This window comes from Diadema antillarum, unplaced genomic scaffold, assembly GCF_040938485.1.
Source record: "Diadema antillarum isolate AM-2024a unplaced genomic scaffold, OU_Dant_1.0 seq00001528_RagTag, whole genome shotgun sequence".
In the NCBI taxonomy this organism is placed as follows: domain Eukaryota; kingdom Metazoa; phylum Echinodermata; class Echinoidea; order Diadematoida; family Diadematidae; genus Diadema; species Diadema antillarum.
Genome location: NW_027272260.1, coordinates 269919 through 291139, shown reverse-complemented (window position 1 = coordinate 291139; position 21221 = coordinate 269919). Strand labels below are relative to the sequence as shown.

Sequence of the window (21221 nt, the reverse complement as noted above, 5' to 3'; positions counted from 1 at the left end):
GCAGCTGTGACTGTAGATAGACTGTTTATCAATGTGTGGCATGTTTGTTTGGCATACTCCTGAAATAGGCCCCACCACTGCTTGTCTGTACTGATACTATGGTGACTCTCCTGTTGTATACTTGTGAATTCAGCTCCACCGTGTGGCGTTCAATGGTACATAAGCACAGCGATGGGGCTTTCTTGCACAGTATGATACTTGTGAATGCGGTCCCACCAAATGGCATTTACGCATGATTAAAAAAGCAGCGGGGCAGATGTCCACAGCTCAGCATCTTTCATCCTTCTTTCCTTTTTTTTTTCTTTTTTTTTCTCTCTTTTTCTCTTGGAAGGACTTCCTAATGTCTCTCTACTATTAATCATAAATACAACCCTAATCCTAAACATAGCCTAACCTTGCTTGCTAACGCACGGATGAACATGAACTGCGGTGGGGCCGATTTTACAATTTTGCCATTTGTTTTTGTTCTAAATACTTTTTTTATTTTTTAAACTGAATGGGAATCTCAGCTGATGCAACCGTAACTCAAATTATGGCAGGCTCAATATATGTAAACCATATGTACAGTAGTCACAGTTGTACTTAACAATTAATTTCAGTAATAAAATTGATACATCTGTGCTGACAAGAAGGGCAAGTCATTAGTCGCAAGCTAGACTAGGCCCAGTCCATGTTTGGGCATCTTGTAATACATGAAGAAATGTTCCGAAATTAACACAAAAACATTATTTCTAATAAGAATGAAATGATGAATATAGAGTACTGTAATTACTAGGTTCTACAGTTGTTCCTACAGTAGTATGTATGGTTAGGATTAGATTTTACAATTATTTGAGGCATAGACTACAATGTGTGTTTGTTTTTTTCAAGTTTTTGTTTTCTTTCTTTATTTTCTTTCATAGAACCTGCATTGGCCCAGTTTGATTTACAAGTAATAGCAGGAGGTAGGCCTGCATGAAAGGAACTCTTTCAGAACAAATGTTGAATATGAAATAATTTGTTTTTTTTTTCCTGTCAGGGATGCTGTCAAACATTTATGTAAGTGGTTAGTTATGAGAAAGTGGTGTAGAAAATGCAATACAAAGTATTCTTGGTACAAAAAAGTTGTAAGTGTGGTTTCCTCAAATGTTTGCAAAAGATTTGTGTATGTGTGTGTGTGTGTAGTAAATGTACCAGTAGTACTATTAGCAACTGGGCTGTGTATAGACTGTGTTAAACTACAAGTACCAACAGTTTGTAGAGTAAAATGATATGTTTGTCTCGATTCTCCCCCCACCCCCCGAACACACACACACACAAAACAACAACAAATCAAATCAACCCAAAGCAAACAGGAATTTAAAAATTATATTCATGTGCATAGCTTGATAAAGTTAACTATTTATTGGGAAACAATATCTTCTCTTTTGACATAGGTATGACTGAATTCACATTTCACTCTGGGCCTATAAGTAGGAGGCAGTAGAAGGAGCCAGAACTCACACCATGGATCCCCGTATGGATCCGAGGAGGCGTCGGCGCCGGTTGGCCGATAACGGGGAGGACCTCTTCGCCCAACTTCTCGGGCGTCGTCCGCTGCTCATGCCCCGGGCCATCGGGGCCAACCGGGCCCAGGGGCTCCTGATCGGGCGCCCCTTCCCGCAGCGGAACGGCGGCATGCCCGCCGCGTTCGCCATCCCGCGGCCATTGCAATTCCGGCAGCAGGACGATCTCCCGGGCGACGTCGGCGACATCCGATTCATCAAGAACCAGGCCTGTGTCATGCTGTCGCACAATGGCAGGGAGCGGAGCTTCGGCCACGCTGGCGTGAACAAGAAGCCAGGTGTCTGCATCGCGGTCGTGGAACTGACAGAAGAGGAAAACTTCTTTGAGGTGAGAGAAAACATCTCAATCTATCTTAATACCAATAATAATCTATCTCTAAGTTATCCTGTGGGAGCGCTGTGGCATAGTGGATAAGACTCCCGACTCCCGATCGGAGGACCCGAGTTTGAATCCCGCCTAGTGCTAACGTCCTAGGAGAAGATGTTTTTACCCACGATGTCCCTCTCAACCCAGGTGTATAAATGGGTACCTGGCAATGCTAGGGTAATAATAATAGCAGGGCCCTCTGGTAGAGCAGTGGGAACACTGAAGAGGCTACCCTGGGTAAATAAGACCTTATTATTATTATCCTCAAAGCAGCAAAGTCTCACCTATGAGGGCTCCTAATTTCTGATAATGCAAGTAGGCTATTTTTTATTACCTCAGCCATGGAAGGAGGTTGTGTTTTCATTGGTGTTGGTTTGTCTACACCTGTTTGCAAAATAACTCAAAAAGTTGTGAACGGATTTGAATGAAACTTGCAGGAAAAGGTGATTATGGCACAAGGAACAGATGACTAACGTTTGGTAGTGATCTGGGAATTTTTATGGATTTTTAAAGGATTTTTTATCTTTTGGAAGATAGGGTCAATAAACTTGTAGCTGGAAGCTGATGACGTAAACAAAAGGCTTCTATATTCGGAAATGGGACATTTTTAGCATGCATGTATGGGTGGAAATAAGCTGCTTGGTGGAGGTGTCCGCTCTCTGTGCGCTTTTCTAGTTTTGTTTAGAAATGAACATTGACTTCCAGTGATAGCTCAAAGCAAATTGTATGAAATTTATCATGCCACTAGGAGTTAAGTCAAATTATATCAGAATTCTTTTTACTTTTTTATGCTAATCAATCAATACAAAATCAGACTAAAAATTAGGCACAAATATACAAATGATGCACAGGATAGAGTGTGTTAGTGAAGGTGCGGCACGCTCGAGAGTATTGACAATGGTGCGACATGCATGAGGCGCAGCGGAGTGCATGTTTGCAACCGTTGTCAATACTCGAGAGTGAGCCGCACCTTCACTAACGCCACGAAATAATCCTGTGCATCATTTGTTTTATAAAATGGGTCGAAAACTAACAGCATTATTCACGTACCTTTGTGGGTCAATACCAGTCAGCTACATGTAGCACTCGCTCAAAAGTCAAGATGTCCCAAGATGTTCGTCCCAAACATTTACGCACGTCGCACTCGGAAATCCCGCACATAAGTACTGTACGTACGTATAAGAGTATACGTACGCCACGTGTTATGCACAAGAAAGGCCGCAGGCTGTTGTGGCAGCCCGAACTAGAAGTTGTTTACAGGATTGACAGCACGTATAGTAGCGCGTGACGCACTTGTAACAACTGATTGAGTGCGCACTGCTAGTGTAAACATTGTGACGTACGTCAGGCCCCGGCCGTGCATTTACTAAGAAATTAATGCACGCACACGTGACTCATTTCAGCGCTTCCAATTGGCTACATTCTTGAACCCATTTTATAATCTTGTATATTACCAGCCCCGGCGATACGGTGCAATTAACTCACTGATAAGAGGCCAAACCTTTTGAATTCATAACGGTCATCGAGCACTGTGCGGAGGGATGGACAAAAAAGTCTTGAAAGTTCACCTCCTCGTATCTCCCGTATTTTATCACCAAATCCCTTGAAACTTCACACATATCTGGATATATCATCCTTCATATGATTTTTGGGCGAAAGTGCTGATGTATCTTTCAAGATATGTGTGTTTTTCTGTGTGAGTCGACTGTGGGAAAGGGTTACAATTTTTTCTGGACATAAGTCTGTGCCTGCATGAATATTTTATGCATTTGATTTACATATTGCAGTCTGTATACACCAGACTCACTACCTGCGAAGTTTTGTGTTGGAGCAATTAGTAGTTAGGTGAAAATAAGCGTAAAAAGACAACGGAATTTAAGAGAAAATACTGGACATGCACAACTAGATCATCCTACGCATGCGTTCTGTACTGGTCAGTGCACGCTTTAATAGCCAATCAGCGGTGTCAGGTTCGGCGCAATGAGACAGGTTTCGGTTTTCGGTCCACAGGGTGGTGAGTGGGCAAGAGAGGAACCCTGCAATGTGCTTCAGCTGTTTCACGCATCAGACTGCGTACTGCTTACGCTATGGATTTCACGTGGGTCACAAGTGACAGTGATCTCATTTTTTTCTGGACATATCCTTGCACTAAATGATACTGAAAAGATATTTGGAACACAATATGGATATACTGCCCTAAGTCATATACCGAAGTTTCATTTTGGAGCAATGAAGGAAAATGTGAAAAAATTACACTTTTTTTGAGACCACATTTTCTGTTTTGGAAACTAAGTTTTGATGTTATTTTCACAGGTTTATCTTCAATAAAACCCCAAGTAACTAACATAGCGAGTTAGAGAATAGTTTCTTCTTTAATTTACTGTATAGATTTAATCATTTGATGGCTTCTGAGGTGAGATATTGCGATTGTCCTGCAACACTTCCCCAGCGGTTTTGCGCACACAAGCTGTCTACTTTATGCAAATGAGGCTTCGAGGTGTAATGCTTTTGGCGAGTTAATTGCACCGTATCGCCGTGCCTGTTACCTGGAATCTACAGCTTTTATTGATTACAGGATTACTGCTGCCATGTTCATTACTTTATTATTTGCTTGCTACGTCTAGATGAGACTGCTTCATTTAACCTTTGAGAAGGAGATAAAGAAGAAAAGCTCAGAAAGCAAAATCTCTCATGGATATATGTAGTGATATTTACAATTCATCGCAAATGTGACTGCGCTGTGCAAAACTCACAAAAACAGAAGACAAAAATGAATTTCCACCTATCTCCATAGTTAAAAGAGTAAGCTCTGAGTTTTAAGATTGGATGTACATGTAAATTGTTGAAATTGGACCATCTGTACTCATTTAAAGAGTGATTGAAATAGAAGAGAATTAGGAGGTACAGTTTCATAGAAAAGGGGGATCTAAAGATTAGGGTCACTCAGGCATGCTGTGCAGAGGTATTAATGAAAACATGTTGTATATTTCCAAGTGAAAGCAGCACCTGTCTGATAAAATATGGTTCAGAAAAACTGCTAGTATTTCACTTTGGGCTTTGTTTTTATAAGCTGCCAAAGTTTGACAGTGGTGGAGAGAACGTTATTCTTCCAGCCGGGTAAGAACAACTTTAAGAATTTGAGTCGGCCAACCCAAATGACGTTATGGTCCATGACAGAGAATCTTAGTACAGGTATGTGACTTTTAGTGGATTTTGAGGTGGGCAGTAAAGCATGCAAAGGGGTAAGATTTACAGGAATGTGGAATTCCCCCTCTTTCTCATAATTTTTGATCCATTATCAAAATAGTATCAAACCACAAAATAGTCAACTGTCTTGTGATTCGCTGGACATCCATCACAAACATACTCCTTGCTCTTTTTTAAATATTTCTTTTTTTATTATGCTTTGTTTTTGTAGGTTGAGATTAAAGGCACTGGGAGGGAGAGTGAAGAGCTAAGGGTTGGCATGGCAACAGAAGATCACCCGACAGACGTCCACCTCGGGGCCACGAAAACGTCCGTGGGATTCAGCGTCTTTGAGGGCAAGGGGTAAGAATGACTGTGGGGAATAGAATAATGGATTACATTTATGAATGGTTATTAGTCCAGGGGGGTGTTTCATAAAGCTGTTCGTAAAGTTACGAACGACTTACGTGCCACTGATGATCAGTTCTTGTGCTGAATTATGGAAATTCTGATACAAATTTGTAAGTATAGCACATCAGAACTGATCACCAGTCGCTCGTAAGATGTTCGTAACTATACAAACAGCTTTATGAAGCAGGGCCCAGGCAGCAAATTTGAAGTTTGTAATTGTATCAAGTGGAAGGTATCATTCTGAGTAAAGTACAGCTCAAAATTGGCAGTGGCCTGGTGGACTGGGGCCACTAGAAATTGATGTAAGGCCACCAAATTTCCCAAATTTTTGATGGCCCCATTGGGCAACTACATGTAATAATTAAAATAGATTGCTATGTTTTCCTTTTATTTACTGGTACTACATTTCTTTTTCAGGCCACCTACATTTCAATATCATTGATCTTAGTGGCCAGAATGGGCCATCAGGGCAAAAAAAAAAAAATATTGTTAAGCCCTGGTCAACGTCATTTTGCAGGAAATTCCTGTGATAGCAATCTCAGTCAAAGCATTATACAGCACTTGAGTCTCCCATTTTCTCTGCATTCCATTAGGATGATAAAGTCAGATAATGTGGAATTTATGGCACAGAATGTTGCACTGTGTGTAATGCACTAACCCTAAGGATATAGTCTTTACCATTTGATGATAACCATATCATCACTGGAGCGACAAAACCTCGTATCTACAAAATGTCAAATGTTCATTAGCGCAAAAAACAAAACAAAAAACAATCCCAAAAAAAAATGATAGCCGAAGCACTTTATCAAATTAAAGGATAGCATTTATTACAACTCTGATGTGATTGAAAAGACATTCAACCCAAATATCTACCTGTTTTTATTTGTTACATCATCAAGATATAACATTAACATTTTAATATGTTGCCATATATACTTTATTCTGGAAACATGAGCAACAAAAAAAAAAAATAGTAATGATGATATGTAATAAGTATCTAATAGAGAGGTACCGGGTCATGCAAATGTAAAAGAGAGAAGGTTTACTGGCAATTATTTTGTACCTGGTATTTATCATGCATCCCTCTGTCTATGTTTGTGGTTGCCATGGCACAGGCACTTCCACACACCAGACAAGATGGTCTACCCTCCTGCTAAGGCCAACGACCGAGTGGGCATTGCCCTCCACTTTGAGAAGGCGGAGTACCTGGATGAGGAGGCGGGAACTCTCACGTGTCCACTGTCCGTCGTACTGAATGGAAAAAAGGTAGGCACTTGTACAGTATTATGAATAGAGAATTACTTCATTGAGTGTCAAGGATATAGAGCCACACTAATTCATTGATACATTATGGAATGGGAGTGACCAAGCTCGAGTCTATCATATAGAAAAAAAAATAATAATTTCATGTCAAAGTGCTAAAAAAAAACCCCATGTTTTTCCCCCCAAATTGAAATTTGGCCCCAAATACAACAATAATGAGAAAAGTGAATGTCAGATATGAATTACTCATAGGAAGGGTAATCCATAATAAAACTTGATATTTCCCCTACTTAAGTAGTTTATGTGCAAATCCCTTGAAAAAAATAAATTCCAGACCCTCGAGCAAAGAGGGCGCTTTTCCCATTTTACTGGTGTTTTACTGAAAAGTCTGATGTTAAATATATTAGATGTGTACTTTTCTGAAAACTGCAGATTCTCAGCTTTCATATAACATGAAACACAAGTGTCAAATTGAACACTTAGCCCAAGTGAACACTATTTTTGGGTCAGACCCTAAACATGAAGTTTCCATGCATGTTGCATGCATGACATGGGACTGGTGTTGGAGACGTACAGTAGAGACCTTGAACATTTCTGTATATTAAATGCGTTAGTCAAATACCGGTTAGTGATTGGCTAAACACAGTCACATGATGGAGGTACATATGGACGAACATTCTTGTAATATTCTCCCATGGGAAAACATTTTCATGTAACAAATGACAGAAGGCCTAGGTCCGTGCACGCACAGTGAATTTGGCTCTGCACGAGCGAGCGATCGAGTACGCGAGTGCATTGTGCTGGTGGTTGTCGTTGACGTATTTGACGTATTTGACTAACCCGTATGATATAACAATTGATGACTTTTGTTGTCGGGAACATGTACCAAATGTTCCACCCTCAGGGTTTGAAATGCTATTTCGGGAGGCTATAAGTCCCTCGACTTCGTCTCGGGACTTATAACCTCCCTCAATAGCATTTCAAACCCTTCGGGTGGAACATTCGGTATGTTCCCTCCCCCGCCAGTCATCATCTATATATTGTTGAATTCTGTGCGTATGTGAATGTGTGCTTTGAATTTACTCTGTGATTCCAGTGTGCTCCACTTGAGCGCATGGGTATGTAAGCATTTTGCTGTGCAACAGCATGACCTTTGACCCTGAACCATGCAGAAATATACAGTCATTGTAACTCACAATAATGTTAGATGCAATATCTTTATAAAAATGTGCAGCAAGTTGATTGTTGACCAGCTGTGTTGCTACACATACAATGTAGACTATTGCAGCTGCATTTCTTGTCTGTTTGTCAGGTTTGGACATTCATGTAAATCATGTTAAATTATATTTTTGTTTTAATATTTTTTGAACAAAATGTAGGATTTATCGCTTGTGTGCTTTTGAGACCATTCCTCGTCTTTTTGCAAACACGCGAAATCTTTTCTACTGGGCGGAGCATAAAGAATAATGGCATGATAATTCCCACTGGTAGTAACACTCACTATATATTAAATTCAATTTTAGTGGTGCATATTGGAAATTGTTTAATGCAGTGTTTGTGCTGTAAGTGGGCCTATACTAGGGGTAAGGTGGGACAGGCCCGAGTTATGCAGTCCATTCTAGCTGTACTTTGTGCAAATTACCTTGATTTTTTGACAAACTCTTTTGTTGCTAAATCTCACAGACTTTGTTTTCTGTTTAAAAGAATTAATCATGTACAAGTGTACATGTACATGAAAAGTTGTCAGGAATCCTAACCTTTAGGGTTTTTTTCCTCATTATCACCGAGTGCTATTATGATTGTTGTTTTAATCTTTATTTATAGTTTTCTTTACACATCTGTATTATTATTGCTATTATTATCATTACTATCATCATCATTATGATAAAAAAATTGTCTTTGTTGTAATAATCATCATTGTTATTGTTAGCTGTGATTATAATTAATGTCCTTATGTTTTATTGTTACATGTAAATCTTTTGTTATTTCCATTACCATTTTGACCAGTATTGGTATTGATTGACTGTTAGTCGGTATTACATACTTAAACCATGAAATTTGGTACAAGTTTGTACACTTAGAACTTTGCATATAATACATTTTTGGGTACCCTGGGGTATGTACCAAACTAGAAAACATTTTGTTTATTTATTTATTTATTTGTTTATTCATTTATTTATCTATTTATCTATCTATTCATTCATTCATTCATTCATTCATTCATTCATTCATTCATTCATTCATTCATTCATTCATTCATTCATTTATTTATTTATATATATTATATTTATTATATTTATTCATTTATCATTTTCATTTATTTATTTCTATCTTTTTTTAGTGCTGTACCCTGGATTACCAAAAGTAGGTAATGTTAAAGCTGCTCAGAGCAGCTATGCATTTATAGAAGTCAATGGAAGACCTGAAATGAAAGTATAATACAAAACCATAGGGCAATTTAGTGGATTGAAATCATTACTGTTCAAACGGTAGTAGCTTGTTTTGAAAAAGTATGAAAAATTATCATTGTAATCATTGTCGTAATTACAGTCAAAAGCTTCATAAAAGGGCTGAATTTGCATTAAGATCATCATCGTCGACTTCTAAATTTTGACTGCCATGATTGCAGGGTTGCACTGTGTGAGTATAAACTTACAAAACACAAGATGGTGCAACACAACACGGTACCCGTGGGTATCACATGATGCGAGGACCCCCTGCGGTGATGCATGTTGCGTCATATTGTAGTTTGAGCTACAGATTGAGTCATCTCACCATTCCGATATATCTGAGAGTTTTAGCCTAAATTGATTTGGTGGAAATTGGGAGTAAGAAGGTCTGCTCATAGGGATTTTACAAACAATAGCAGTACTACATCTTGTATTTAACAAAAGATTCACCTAATTGCACTGTACATGTTATGCCCAAACTATTAAAGGATGGTTGGCAAGGACCCCATACTTTTAGCAAGTGGTTGCCCCTTCATTGTACTTGCTTCATCTATGGCAAAGGCAATTTAAGCTCTTTTGCATTATTTGTGTTTAGATTGCTTCCAATACATACTTTTGTATTTTTCTATGTAAATTATCATAATTTTTGTTATAACTAAACTGCCTTGTGCAAGTGGGTGGAAGTATCAGTAACAGCGTGAATATATGTATCAAATAAATAATGGATCATGAATGAATGAAAATGATACTTTATTCATTCATTTTAATTTCATGACTTTCATTTAATTTGTTAAATGTTCATTTCATATCATTCTTCAATATTATTTATTGTTATTATCATTGCATCTGTTTTTTTTTGTGATTAATAGGCCTACCAATGTCCCTTTTTAATAATCCCTATCATTACTATGTCCTTCTATCATACTTTGATAAGTTGAGATGTTGTCTTTGCTTTATGACAAATGCTTTAGAGGTGCAAAGGTACATGTATGAGAACATTTATCTGACATTTGACATTTTCTTTAGATAATGCAGTATGGTACTTATCTCAGGATACAATATGCCCATATCTCAGAACTAGTGGGATGTTAAAGCTACATTGTATTATCAAATGAGTGAGAAACTGAAGTTCAAAGTCAAACTCTGATTGTTTTATTTTTTTGATCAGTTGTGCACAGTAAGCCAAGAGTTATTTGCCTTTGATCTTGAAAATGTAACACACCGCTTTCTGTTTGTCCTGTATTAAAGTAAAACTGAGTCTTGCAACTCAAACCATAGCTAATTTGGTTAACTGACTAATTCATTTGAAGAAAAATGAGCAAGATGTTACAATGTAAAATCTATAGAGATGTTAATGTGGTCCAAAAGCACAAATTCCATTACATACATACATCTTCATTGTAGGCAAACTTAATCACAGCAAATTTATGTGATCATACCAAGACAATCTACGTTAAAAAAGAGTACCAGGATAGATTTCATTTACAATTATAAAAGGAGATCTCGAATTATCACGAGTGGAACATGATATGAAGAATAGAACCTTTACACAAACAATAAATAGATAAATAAATAAAAAATAATTTGAACATAAAATTTTTTGAGTCCTAAAATCATTCACTTTACAAATTTAGAAATTTGCAAATGCATTTAATAGTAGAGAATACAAAATTGTACTCCATGCATTTGTAAATTGTATCAAACCTGAACATTTTTTTTTTGTTGTTGCTTTGTTTATTTTTGCAGTGCCCTGATGGTGTATACTGTATCCTAGCTTAGATACAATGTAGAACAGTGTGTATGTTGTGTGTATGTGTGCGTACGTGTGTTGTAAAATCTCTCTGAGTCATACTATGCTCCGTGACATACTGCACTGTTCTCAATTAAAGGCTGATTTTGCAAAAAAATGTCTTTCGTGTTTTGTAATAATGTATTAAAGAATGTCACAAAATAGTGGTAGTGGCACTGAAATACAAATTGTAAGAATGCTTTTAAGATATTCATCACACATTGATGTATTAATTCATAAACTTGATATATTGATTTACAGGATTTGTTTGAGAAATTACCAACTCTTTTCACTGCCTAAATGCTTCTTTCATCAGACTGATCTGAGCTGTTTTCCCTCCTACCGAGTAACCTGCACGATTTTGACAAGGGGCATTAAAAGAGCTGAGTGACAGCATGCTGTGTGTTAGTCACCAAACCCAAGGAGCTAATTCCGCTGGGATTAGCCGTTTCTACATGCTGGGTCGGGTGACACGGTCAGAATCGTGTGTAGCCAACCTGTTCAGCAGTTGTTGTTGTCGTTTTTTTTTTTTTAACCGCCTAATGGGAGGAGATTGTTTTAAACGGTTGACGGATGGTGACAGTGATGTTTATTTCAGGAACATTCCGGCACTGTTAAGATTGCTGGTGTGGGCACGGTCAACCCATGAAATCGTTGCCCCTATAGCTCCGACTCTAGTTTCGAGAGAAGCTTGGAGATAACCGCCAGTGCTCATCCCATTTGAGCCGTGTGAGAAGCCCCGCGGTGGCAATTCTGCGATGTTGTTGTGGTCTGGGACACTGTGTGAGCTGAATTCCTTGTGTTGCCTGAAGTACTCTGAAAGAAGAAGATTTGTCACGATTTGGTAATCTTCTTCACGCTGTTTTTATTCCGATCGCAACACAGCTCAGAAAGGGGAAGTTGTTGTTTTTTGTTGTTTGATTGATTGTTTGCTCGTGTGTGGTGTACGAGTGTGTGTGTGTGTGTGTTGTATGTGTTGCGAATTATCTTTTTAATTTTATTTTCATTTTTAAAGAGCTGACCTAAATACACAATAATGGTACTAGCGTCGACTTTAATTATCATTTTTTCTTTAAATAATCAGTAGCTCCTTCGTGTGTGTGTGTGTGTGTGTGTTTGTTTCTTTGTTTGTTTTGTCATAATATCTAATTTTATACACACCAGAACCTTTATCAGCCCACGACCAGGATTTTGCAGTGTATGAAATCTGTGGCTATATGTTGTTGTTGTTGTCATGGTTACCTTATATCTTAGTCTTAACTTGGTGGATTGAGAATTTTAGCCACTGAATTGTGTTAGCAATAATAGTGCCGGTTTATGGTGTGTGATGTTCCTAGAATTTGGGATCAATTTCCGGAGATCTTTTGTTTGAAATGCGTACTGTAAAACAAGGAATGTTCGTATGCATTTTAATTTTGCAAATTCGCGAGAGCCAAGATTTGCAAAATCAAAATGCAAATGAAAGTTCTTGTCTGCACTACATGCATTGAATGCCAGTGGCAATTCGTGAAAATCTTATGCCGTTAAAAGGGCTGCCGGCTCAGATTCGCGAGAATTTCATGCCGCGAATATATCATGTTTTAGAGTATATTGATGGATACTTGATATGATATATATTTTGTTTTTTTTTGTACAGAATTGAACTCTTCTTAATAGTTCCCTGAAATCTTGGTTTTTTTTAATGAATTAGAATTCTTACTAGGATTTAGGCAAATTTCAGATTTGAGCTTTTGGTTCTGTGGAACAATATTATTTGCTTTTGTCTTTATTTTTTTTTTGTACATTTGCTAGATATTAATGGATTTGTAGATTGTTTGATATATGATGAGCTGGTCTATTGGACACAATGCCATCATCCGTGTACATGTACATGTATCCTTGACCAACGTCATTGATATCTTTGTCCGACTGAACTGACCTGTGTGTCATGTGGTTTTTATATTACAAAGTAAAGAAATGTATGCATTGAAGATGGCAGGAAATTGGAATTCCTGTACATTATTGTACTTAGAAATGTAGCTCACCTCATGCTTTCCTAGCAGTATGTGTCATAATGAAGCCGAGACACGCAAGAATGTGACCCTGCTTTTAAAAGTCCGAAATGAATCAACGAAAATGGTTGAAGGAAGTGGTTGTCATTAGTTACAACCGGCTAACTCACCGGACGAAAAAAAGGGAAGTGGGAGTTTATTTTGGCATCACCGCAATTGCAAGTCGTTAGGGAAAAATACCAAACATTGTACGTCACTCAACACATAGCTCTATCTCGACCGACTGACAGATGTATGTAGTTTGATATGTGTGTAGTAGTGCAGCCAAATTTTCCTGACACAGTTGGAGGCTCCCGAAGGACTGCATATTGTTTCTTCATGTCCCACGCAAAAGACTACAAAAACCTGGACTTGATTTCAGTGTCATTTTTGGCCTTTTGCGTTGCATGCGCTTTATTATTGATATCTTCCCGACTGCTCTTTGAAATCACCCTGAATTTGTTGTGGGAATGTTGGCTGCTCTGTGTAAGACACGCGAAAGCAAGGTATGTAGGCTGCTTGGCAGAAAAGTGCTTATAGGAAGTACATTTAACTTTACATACAGTTAACTGTGAAAATAGAAATTTGTGCATGATTTATTTATTGAACGCAGTGGGATAGAATGTGATTTTTTATTTTTTTTTGTGCCGATGTTTGTCAATTTCATATTAAATGCAAATGAGATGATACAATTGTACATTAATGGCTTTCCTCACAACTCTCCCACAAATTCAAACATAAAAAATGTGGACATTATTTGGGGGTTCAACTTCTATTTGGTACAAAATTAGAAGTTCCTGTTTCAAGGTACAATTACATGTAGGTAGGAAATTTTTGTGCATGAGATAATGATTTCTATAAAATATTCCAGTGTGAGGGATTGTCTCGGAGTTAAAATTTCTGTTGAATACAGAGAGAGTGTACGTGGTGAAGTACCTATTTTGTCCCAAAGGAAAATTGAAGACTTTGAAGCAAGATTGAAAACAATTAAAGCCTGGCATGCTGTCTGGGTGTATGGGATAGTATAGGTTTTGCATGAGAGTATGCTATATTAAAGCCTGAAAAGAATGGGATTAAAAACATGACTACTGTATGCACTTGATATTTCACGAAGTTTTTATTTTCGTGAATTTTGCGAGTCAGGTGCTACTCGCGAATTTAGAGACACACAAAAATATTGACTCTGATCCCAACATGAATGTGACGTGCATGCATACATTTCTCTGTGCAGTACTGTACTCCATGATTGCAAATTCAACCACTCACAAATGTGTTGGTAAGTCCAGGGCCCTGTTTCATAAAGCTGTTCGTAAAGTTATGAACAACTTACGAGCAACCGGTGATCAGTTCTGATGTGCTATACTTATCAGAATTTCCATAATTCAGCACAAGAACTGATCACTATTGGCTCGTACAGATAAGTCGTTCGTAACTTTACGAAAAGCTTTATGAAACACCCCCTAGATTCAAGAAAAATGAGACTCACTAATATATGGCGTATACAGCTTTAGATGTGAACATCCCTTATTTATTTATTTATTTATTTTTTGTATACCTCCTTCACCCCAGATCTTACAGCAGGAGATCACGTTGCCCGAGCAGCCGTTCCATCCGGCCTTTAGTCTGGGAGGGCGGGGCCAGAGCGTCAAGTTCGTGGGACTGAGCCGGTGGACGGGCCAGGAGGAGGACATGCTGATCGACGACGTCGGGGAAGAGCAGGTGTGGCGGCGGATCAACCATGTCTCCATGAACGGACAGGTGGGGGCGCCCTTTAGAGTTTGTGTGTCCCTTTTGCATACTGTAGAAATTAGATTCCTTTCATAAGCAGGTACATTGGAGAGGTACATCCGTAGGTACGTATAACATACAGACTTTTCCCCAGGATATTAAAACTGGAAGCATCTTTTTTTATGGAGAGGGAAACAGTACGATAGATTTCCAGGTAATTAATTCGGACCAAAAAAAATCCAATCATCATTTTCAAAACAAAAGGGGTGCATATTGTTAACTCTGAGGTGAACTGTGAGATTTTATACACAATGTCGGGAGACATTGTTCTACAGCCATGTAAATTTTCATGATATTTGCAAAAGGCATTTGTATATGGCCTTTAATGAAGATACTTTGGGGAGTGTGATAGTGTGGCTACAGGATCATACCTGTAGGGGGCATTATAAAAGATTAGCAAGGAAATGAGGAGTAATAATAGTAATTCTTATAGATGACAACTAGTATAATTGTTACTTCCATCAGCAGAATGATTTAAGGTGGGCTGGGGAGGATGGCCTGAGGGCCCAAGTCATTTAGTTGGCTCTTTCCAGACCCGGGCTGCCCAACCTGGTGCACACTTACCGCTGCAGTGTATGTTTTGATTTTGAAATATGAATTATGATATTTGTGAATGAAAGCCGAATAAATAAAAAATAAAATAATAATAATAATAATAATAATAATAATAATAATAATAATAGTAATAATAATAATAATAATGATAATAATGATAATTATAATAATTATAATAATAATAATAATAATAATAATAATAATAATAATAATAATAATAATAATAATAATAATAATAATGATAATTACCATATCTGCAGTTAGTCCCATTAGCACACCAACTGTCATGAAGAGAAAAAAGTGACGAGACATGAAAACTCGTCACATTGAGGACGAGTTAGGTGATACGCTTGTGGTCATCAGATGACGGTCATCTGTGATGGACAAGAAAAGAATGTGATATAGGCACCTTGAAGTTGTATTGAGCGTGCATGCGAAACCGTTTCGGTAACCACTCGGCCACGGGTCATCCACGGAAATGGTAAGACAAAAAAAAAAAACAATGTATAGATATATCAGGGGGAAAGTCAATGCCCACTCAACTAACGTGGCCGTGTGAACATCTATTGCATTGCTAGACGGAAAAGCGGCCTTATAACGACTGAGGTCGCTATGCCATTTCTGGCAACTTGGGAAAAATACGTCCCGCAGACATCAAACCTATAATCGGCTGGTTTTGATACCTTGCCTTTAATCACAATTTTCAGTGTAATGACGTCATCAAATTACAAAACAATGACATCGTCTTGAAAGACAATTGTTCAAAGTACAACACCTCAGTCGTCGTCATTACATACTATGATCGGTTTGACAAAGTCAACCTGGAAAATTTTGCTGCAGTCGAAGCAATGTGGTCTCCAACACACAAAAAAGAGGGATATGGCGTGTGTGTGTGTCTGTGTGTGTGTATAGGTGCGTTTATATACGAACGTGATTTCTACATGGACGAATATGTAATACAAAATTGAAGAAAAAAAAGTAAAATAGCTAAGTATTTTGTTTCGTGATCTTGTGGGGTTCGAACCCGCAACCTCAAGTCTCTGAGACGTCGCCTTTATCCACTCGGCCATACGTCTCGACGAGAAAATATGGGGAAAGTAAACTTATGTATGTGAAAGATACATGAGGAATCGTTTTGTCCACATTCCATTTTCATTTTCAGTTTTAAACTGCAAAATTGTCAATCTGATGAGAAGATTTCAAAGAATAAAATGCATGATTACTGCAGCTTATTGTCTCAGCTACAACATACTAAAGTTTCAGAGGAAATGGAGCAAAATCAGCTGAGATAAAGGTGCTTAAACGTTGTCAAGTCAATGCATGGTTTTTAAAAAAATCACCTCCCGTAGACATAACAAGTAAACTTGTCCGATTTTGTGTCTTTACTTTTAATCACAATTTAAAGTATGATGACGTCATCAAATTTTAAAACCATGACATGGACTTGAAAGACAAATGTTCAAAGCAAAACATATCTGAATTTGGGGTAATATTAAGCTTAAACAATAGAGATACGAGCAAATGAATGTCAGAAACAGTACCTCAAAAAAATTAATTCGACTTTTTTGATTTCAGATGATGATATGATGACGTCATGAGTTTTCCTGGCAATATCGGTACTTGAAACGTTATTTCCAATTCATATGCTTTTGTAATATGCAAGAGAAATATAGGGTCAATGGACGATTTAAAGAGCTATGGCGAAATAAACAAAGACATGTTTTTTCACTATATTTGCAGAAAGACGCGCGCGCGGAATTTCAACTTTGACGCCAGTGCATTCCTTTGTTATAGGTCAAAATCGATCGGAAATCAATGAATATTGTTACTCAAAGTATCAGAAATCCAAATCGGTCAAAAAAATTGCATTTTCATGTTAGTTACGCCCTCTGCGCGCGAAATTGCGCGGACGGACGCGCACGCGAGAAAATGTTTGAAACGCTTAAAATTGTCTGAAACTTCGAGATTTCCCATTGGGAAGTCGTTTTGAGCCTTTTAAAATTTTGACACGCGCGTACGCGCGCGTAATGATGACCTTGGTAACTAGCGTTAAAAAGTAAGATAGAGCCTGACCTGAACTTTATGTCCACCGAAAATGATGCAAAAATGATATCTAGTTATGAAGTTATGATCGATCATGTGACAAGGTCCGAAAATCACAAAATGGCGCCTAGATGACGTCATAGATATGTTACTGTCATGAAAACCTTATTGTGGCTAGATATTGTTATGAGACATGTTGACTGAAAATGTCATGTCATTCCGTAATGTCATTGTTGAGATATTGACGACACAAAATGTGGCAGAAAGAAAGAAGAATAAAAAACGAGACATGAAACTCGTCACTTTAAAGACGAGTTAGGTGATACGCTTGGGGTCATCAGATATCGGTTATCCGTGATCGACAAAGAAAAGAATGCAATATAGCACCTGGAAGTTATAATGAGATACTTAGTTGAACTTTTTTGGGCCTACATTATTCAGATCACATTTGTTTTTCTGTCACACAAACTAGGTGGAAATTCTGTGCGTGTGCGACTAAGTTGATTTACGGACTTTTTGAGTACGTACAGTGCATAAACTTAGACCCCGTTAACGGTGCGGGGCTGGGCGGAGCCGCGGCCGCGGCCAACCTCAATTGCGAGGCCGAGCCCCGCAATTTAGTCCGTTTACACTGCCGGACTCGACCGCGCTTTTGATTCAAACCTTTCATTATTTTGTCGTAGTGGCGCTCTACTTGTAAACAAACGCAATTTGGTATTGTCTGGTTTTCAGATCCTTTGCCAACTGAATTCCGTGGCGACGAAGTCGCCGTTCGGGCAAAGGCTTTTGCCGAAGGAGAAAATCCTTTGCAGGACAAGACCACCTTCAACTACAGTCAAACTCGGATACCTCGAATTCGTCGGGACTGAAGAAAATGGTTCGACGTACGCGAATTTCGAGGTACGCGTACGTCGAATTTTCTTCGACTTATCCGATGTTTATCGATGTTCAACGTTTATCGATGTTCAACATGGTGTCTGTTATAGTGAATACTGATTAATTGCATGCTTGTCAATTTGAATTGAATCAACTTTTATATGAATGAATTGAGTGAAAATCGGAAATGAAATCAACATTTCAGAAATAAAGATTTTGGTGGCCCGATCGCGCCACCAAAAAAAAAAAAAGTCGGATGTTTGCCTTTACTTTTCAAAATGAACAGCGGTAACAATCGGCTACGTAAGATGCTAAAATAAATGTCAGAGTTTTGCGTTTAATTGTGGAAATGAATGACGGTAATATTCGACTCGGTATGATACTAAAATAAATGTCGGATGTTTGCTCATACTTTTGGAAATGAATAACGATAAGACTCAGCTCCGTATGATGCTAAAACTAATGTTAGATATTTGATTTTGCGTTCGGAAATGCATAAGGATAACATTCGGCTCCGGAAGACGCTGAAATAAATGTCGAATTTTTGCTATGACGTTCGGAAATGAAAAACAACATTCAACTCCGTACGATGGTTAAATAAATGTCGGATGTTTCCCTATACTTTTGAAAGTAAATAGCAATAGCATTCGGCTCCGGAAGATGCTAAAATAGATGTCAGATGATCGTTTTTATGTTCGGAAGAAAATGTCAGTAATATTCTGCTCCATCATGTCCATATGATGCTAAAATAACTGTCTGATGTTTGCTTTTAAGTTTCGAAATGAATAACAGTAACATTCAGCTGCGTTTAATGGTAAAAATCAATGTTTGATGTTTGCTTTGACGTTCGGAAAAGAGTAACAATAATATTCAACTCCTGACAATGATGATATAAATGCTGGATGTTTGCTTTTATGTTCGAAAGTGAATTGCAATAACATTTAGCTCCGGAAGATGCTAAAATAAATGTCGAATGTTTGCTTTGATGTTCTGAAGTGAATAACAATAATATTCAACTCCGTACGCTGATAAAATAAATGCCGGATGTGTGCTTTTACGTTCGAAAGTAAATGTCAATAGCATTCAGCTCCGGAAGATGCTAAAATACATGTCGAATGATTGCTTTTACGTTTGGCATGTTTGGAAGTGAACAGCAGTAACATTCTGCCCCATACGATGATTAAAAAAAAAAAATATTGGATATTTGCTACGGTACATTTCAAAATAAATATCAGTAACATTCAGCTATACGTTTCATAGTCCAACAGGTCTGATGTCTGCCTTGACGTTCAAAAATGAAAAACAGTAACATTCGGCTCCGTGCGATGATAAAATAATTGTCAGATGATTCATTTCACTTTCGGAAGTGGACAGCAGTAACATTCGGCTCCGTTCGATAATGAAATAAATGTCGGATGTTTGAAATGAATAACGGTAATATTCTGCTCCGTACGATGCAAAAATAAATAACAGATTGTTGCTTTAAATTTTGGAAATGATTAATGGTATAAATCCGCTCAGTTAGATGCTAAAACAAATAGCGGATGTTTGCTTTCACTTTTGGAAATGGATTAGGATAGTATTCAGCTCCGTAAGATTCTAAAATGAATGTCGGTTGTTTGCTTTTACATTTAAAAATGAATAACGGTAACTTTCGGCTTTTTACAATGCTAAAACAAGTGTCGGATGCTAACAAATGTCAGCAAATGCTCCCATTTTCTCATTTCAAACGTAAGTTTTGACCTCCTCAACATATGGCCATCAACTTTTATAATAATATCTACGCCTATTTGTCAAATCTTTAAACACAGAGTAAGATGATTGAATTTTCTATTCATTTGTTTTAGACATGGACATCTGTATCACTTCAATAATGCTTAATATTAATTTGTCTATGTTTAGTAGGACCGATTTAGTTTTTCTAATATTTTTCCAGATTTTTTTTTTCGTCACCAGATTTTACTTTCGACCACCAGAAAATAAAAATCAATGATATTGGTGGCCCGATAAAACTTAGTGCGGAGCCCTGTGTATTCTATTCTTCATTGTGATCGGCCTATACTTCCAGATTTTCATAATCGCATTGCTTGGAAAAAAAAAAAAGTTTCAGTGCTTGCCTTCTCGGGGAAGTAAACTTCGTGAAAGGCAAAAAAAAAAAAAAATAGTTAAAAAAACGCACTACAAGGTAGATTGATGTTTTGACAGTGTACAGAGTGTGATTAATGGCAGAGATATAACTGTCAACGTAAGCAGGTGCGCCCCGACGGTTGAGAAATCTACGCGCACGGTATGACTGTCTCGATCAAAAATCAAAACACAGTGGTTAAAGAAAAGCAAATGATGGGGCAGCGCGTAGTGCTATCGTAAAGCACTCCATTGGCACGGGTGCTATGTGCATACCATGTACGTGTGTTGGTAGGTGTTGGGGATTTTCCTTGTCAGCTGTGTATCGGGTATTTCTTCTTGGGCGCGCGATTGTTCTGGTCTCAGAATATTTACAATCGAGTGTGAAAACATGTGACATGTCTTCGCTGTCCACGCGCGCTTAATCGGAGATGCTGAGTGATGTTTATAATTTCGATTCGAGCAACATGCTGGGAAAAACAATAAGTTAATTAAGATCGGGACATTAGATTTCCCTTCGAGGTAACCGAATTTCGAGTTATCTTTTTCGAGCTACGCGAATTTTAATACACGGAAACTCCATAGGAACAATCGGGACTTTCATTTCGCCCCCGAGGTAAGTGATATTCGGCTTATCCGACGTCGAGGTATCCGAGTTTGACTGTATACTAGTTTTCGACGTTGCAGTGGTTAATATCCTGAATAGCGAAATAGTACAGGCGAGGGTTTGGAAGCCAGACTAGAATTGGCCGCGCATTTAGCCCAGTTTGCGTTTACACTGAGAAAAAGGCCGGG

At 38.0% G+C, this 21221-nt stretch overlaps 1 protein-coding gene across 1 annotated transcript in view; it reads left to right on the top strand.

The window, feature by feature from the left end:
* The first annotated feature begins 1419 nt into the window (after positions 1 to 1419).
* LOC139710388 (SPRY domain-containing protein 3-like) overlaps positions 1420 to 21221 on the top strand; it is a 38137-nt gene continuing 18335 nt past the window's right edge. Inside the window, exons 1-4 of the mRNA XM_071622302.1 lie at positions 1420 to 1872; positions 5330 to 5460; positions 6624 to 6774; positions 14610 to 14798. Of these exons, the coding sequence (XP_071478403.1) occupies positions 1486 to 1872; positions 5330 to 5460; positions 6624 to 6774; positions 14610 to 14798 (858 nt within the window). The 5' untranslated portion in view covers positions 1420 to 1485. The remainder of the gene's footprint in view (positions 1873 to 5329; positions 5461 to 6623; positions 6775 to 14609; positions 14799 to 21221) is intronic.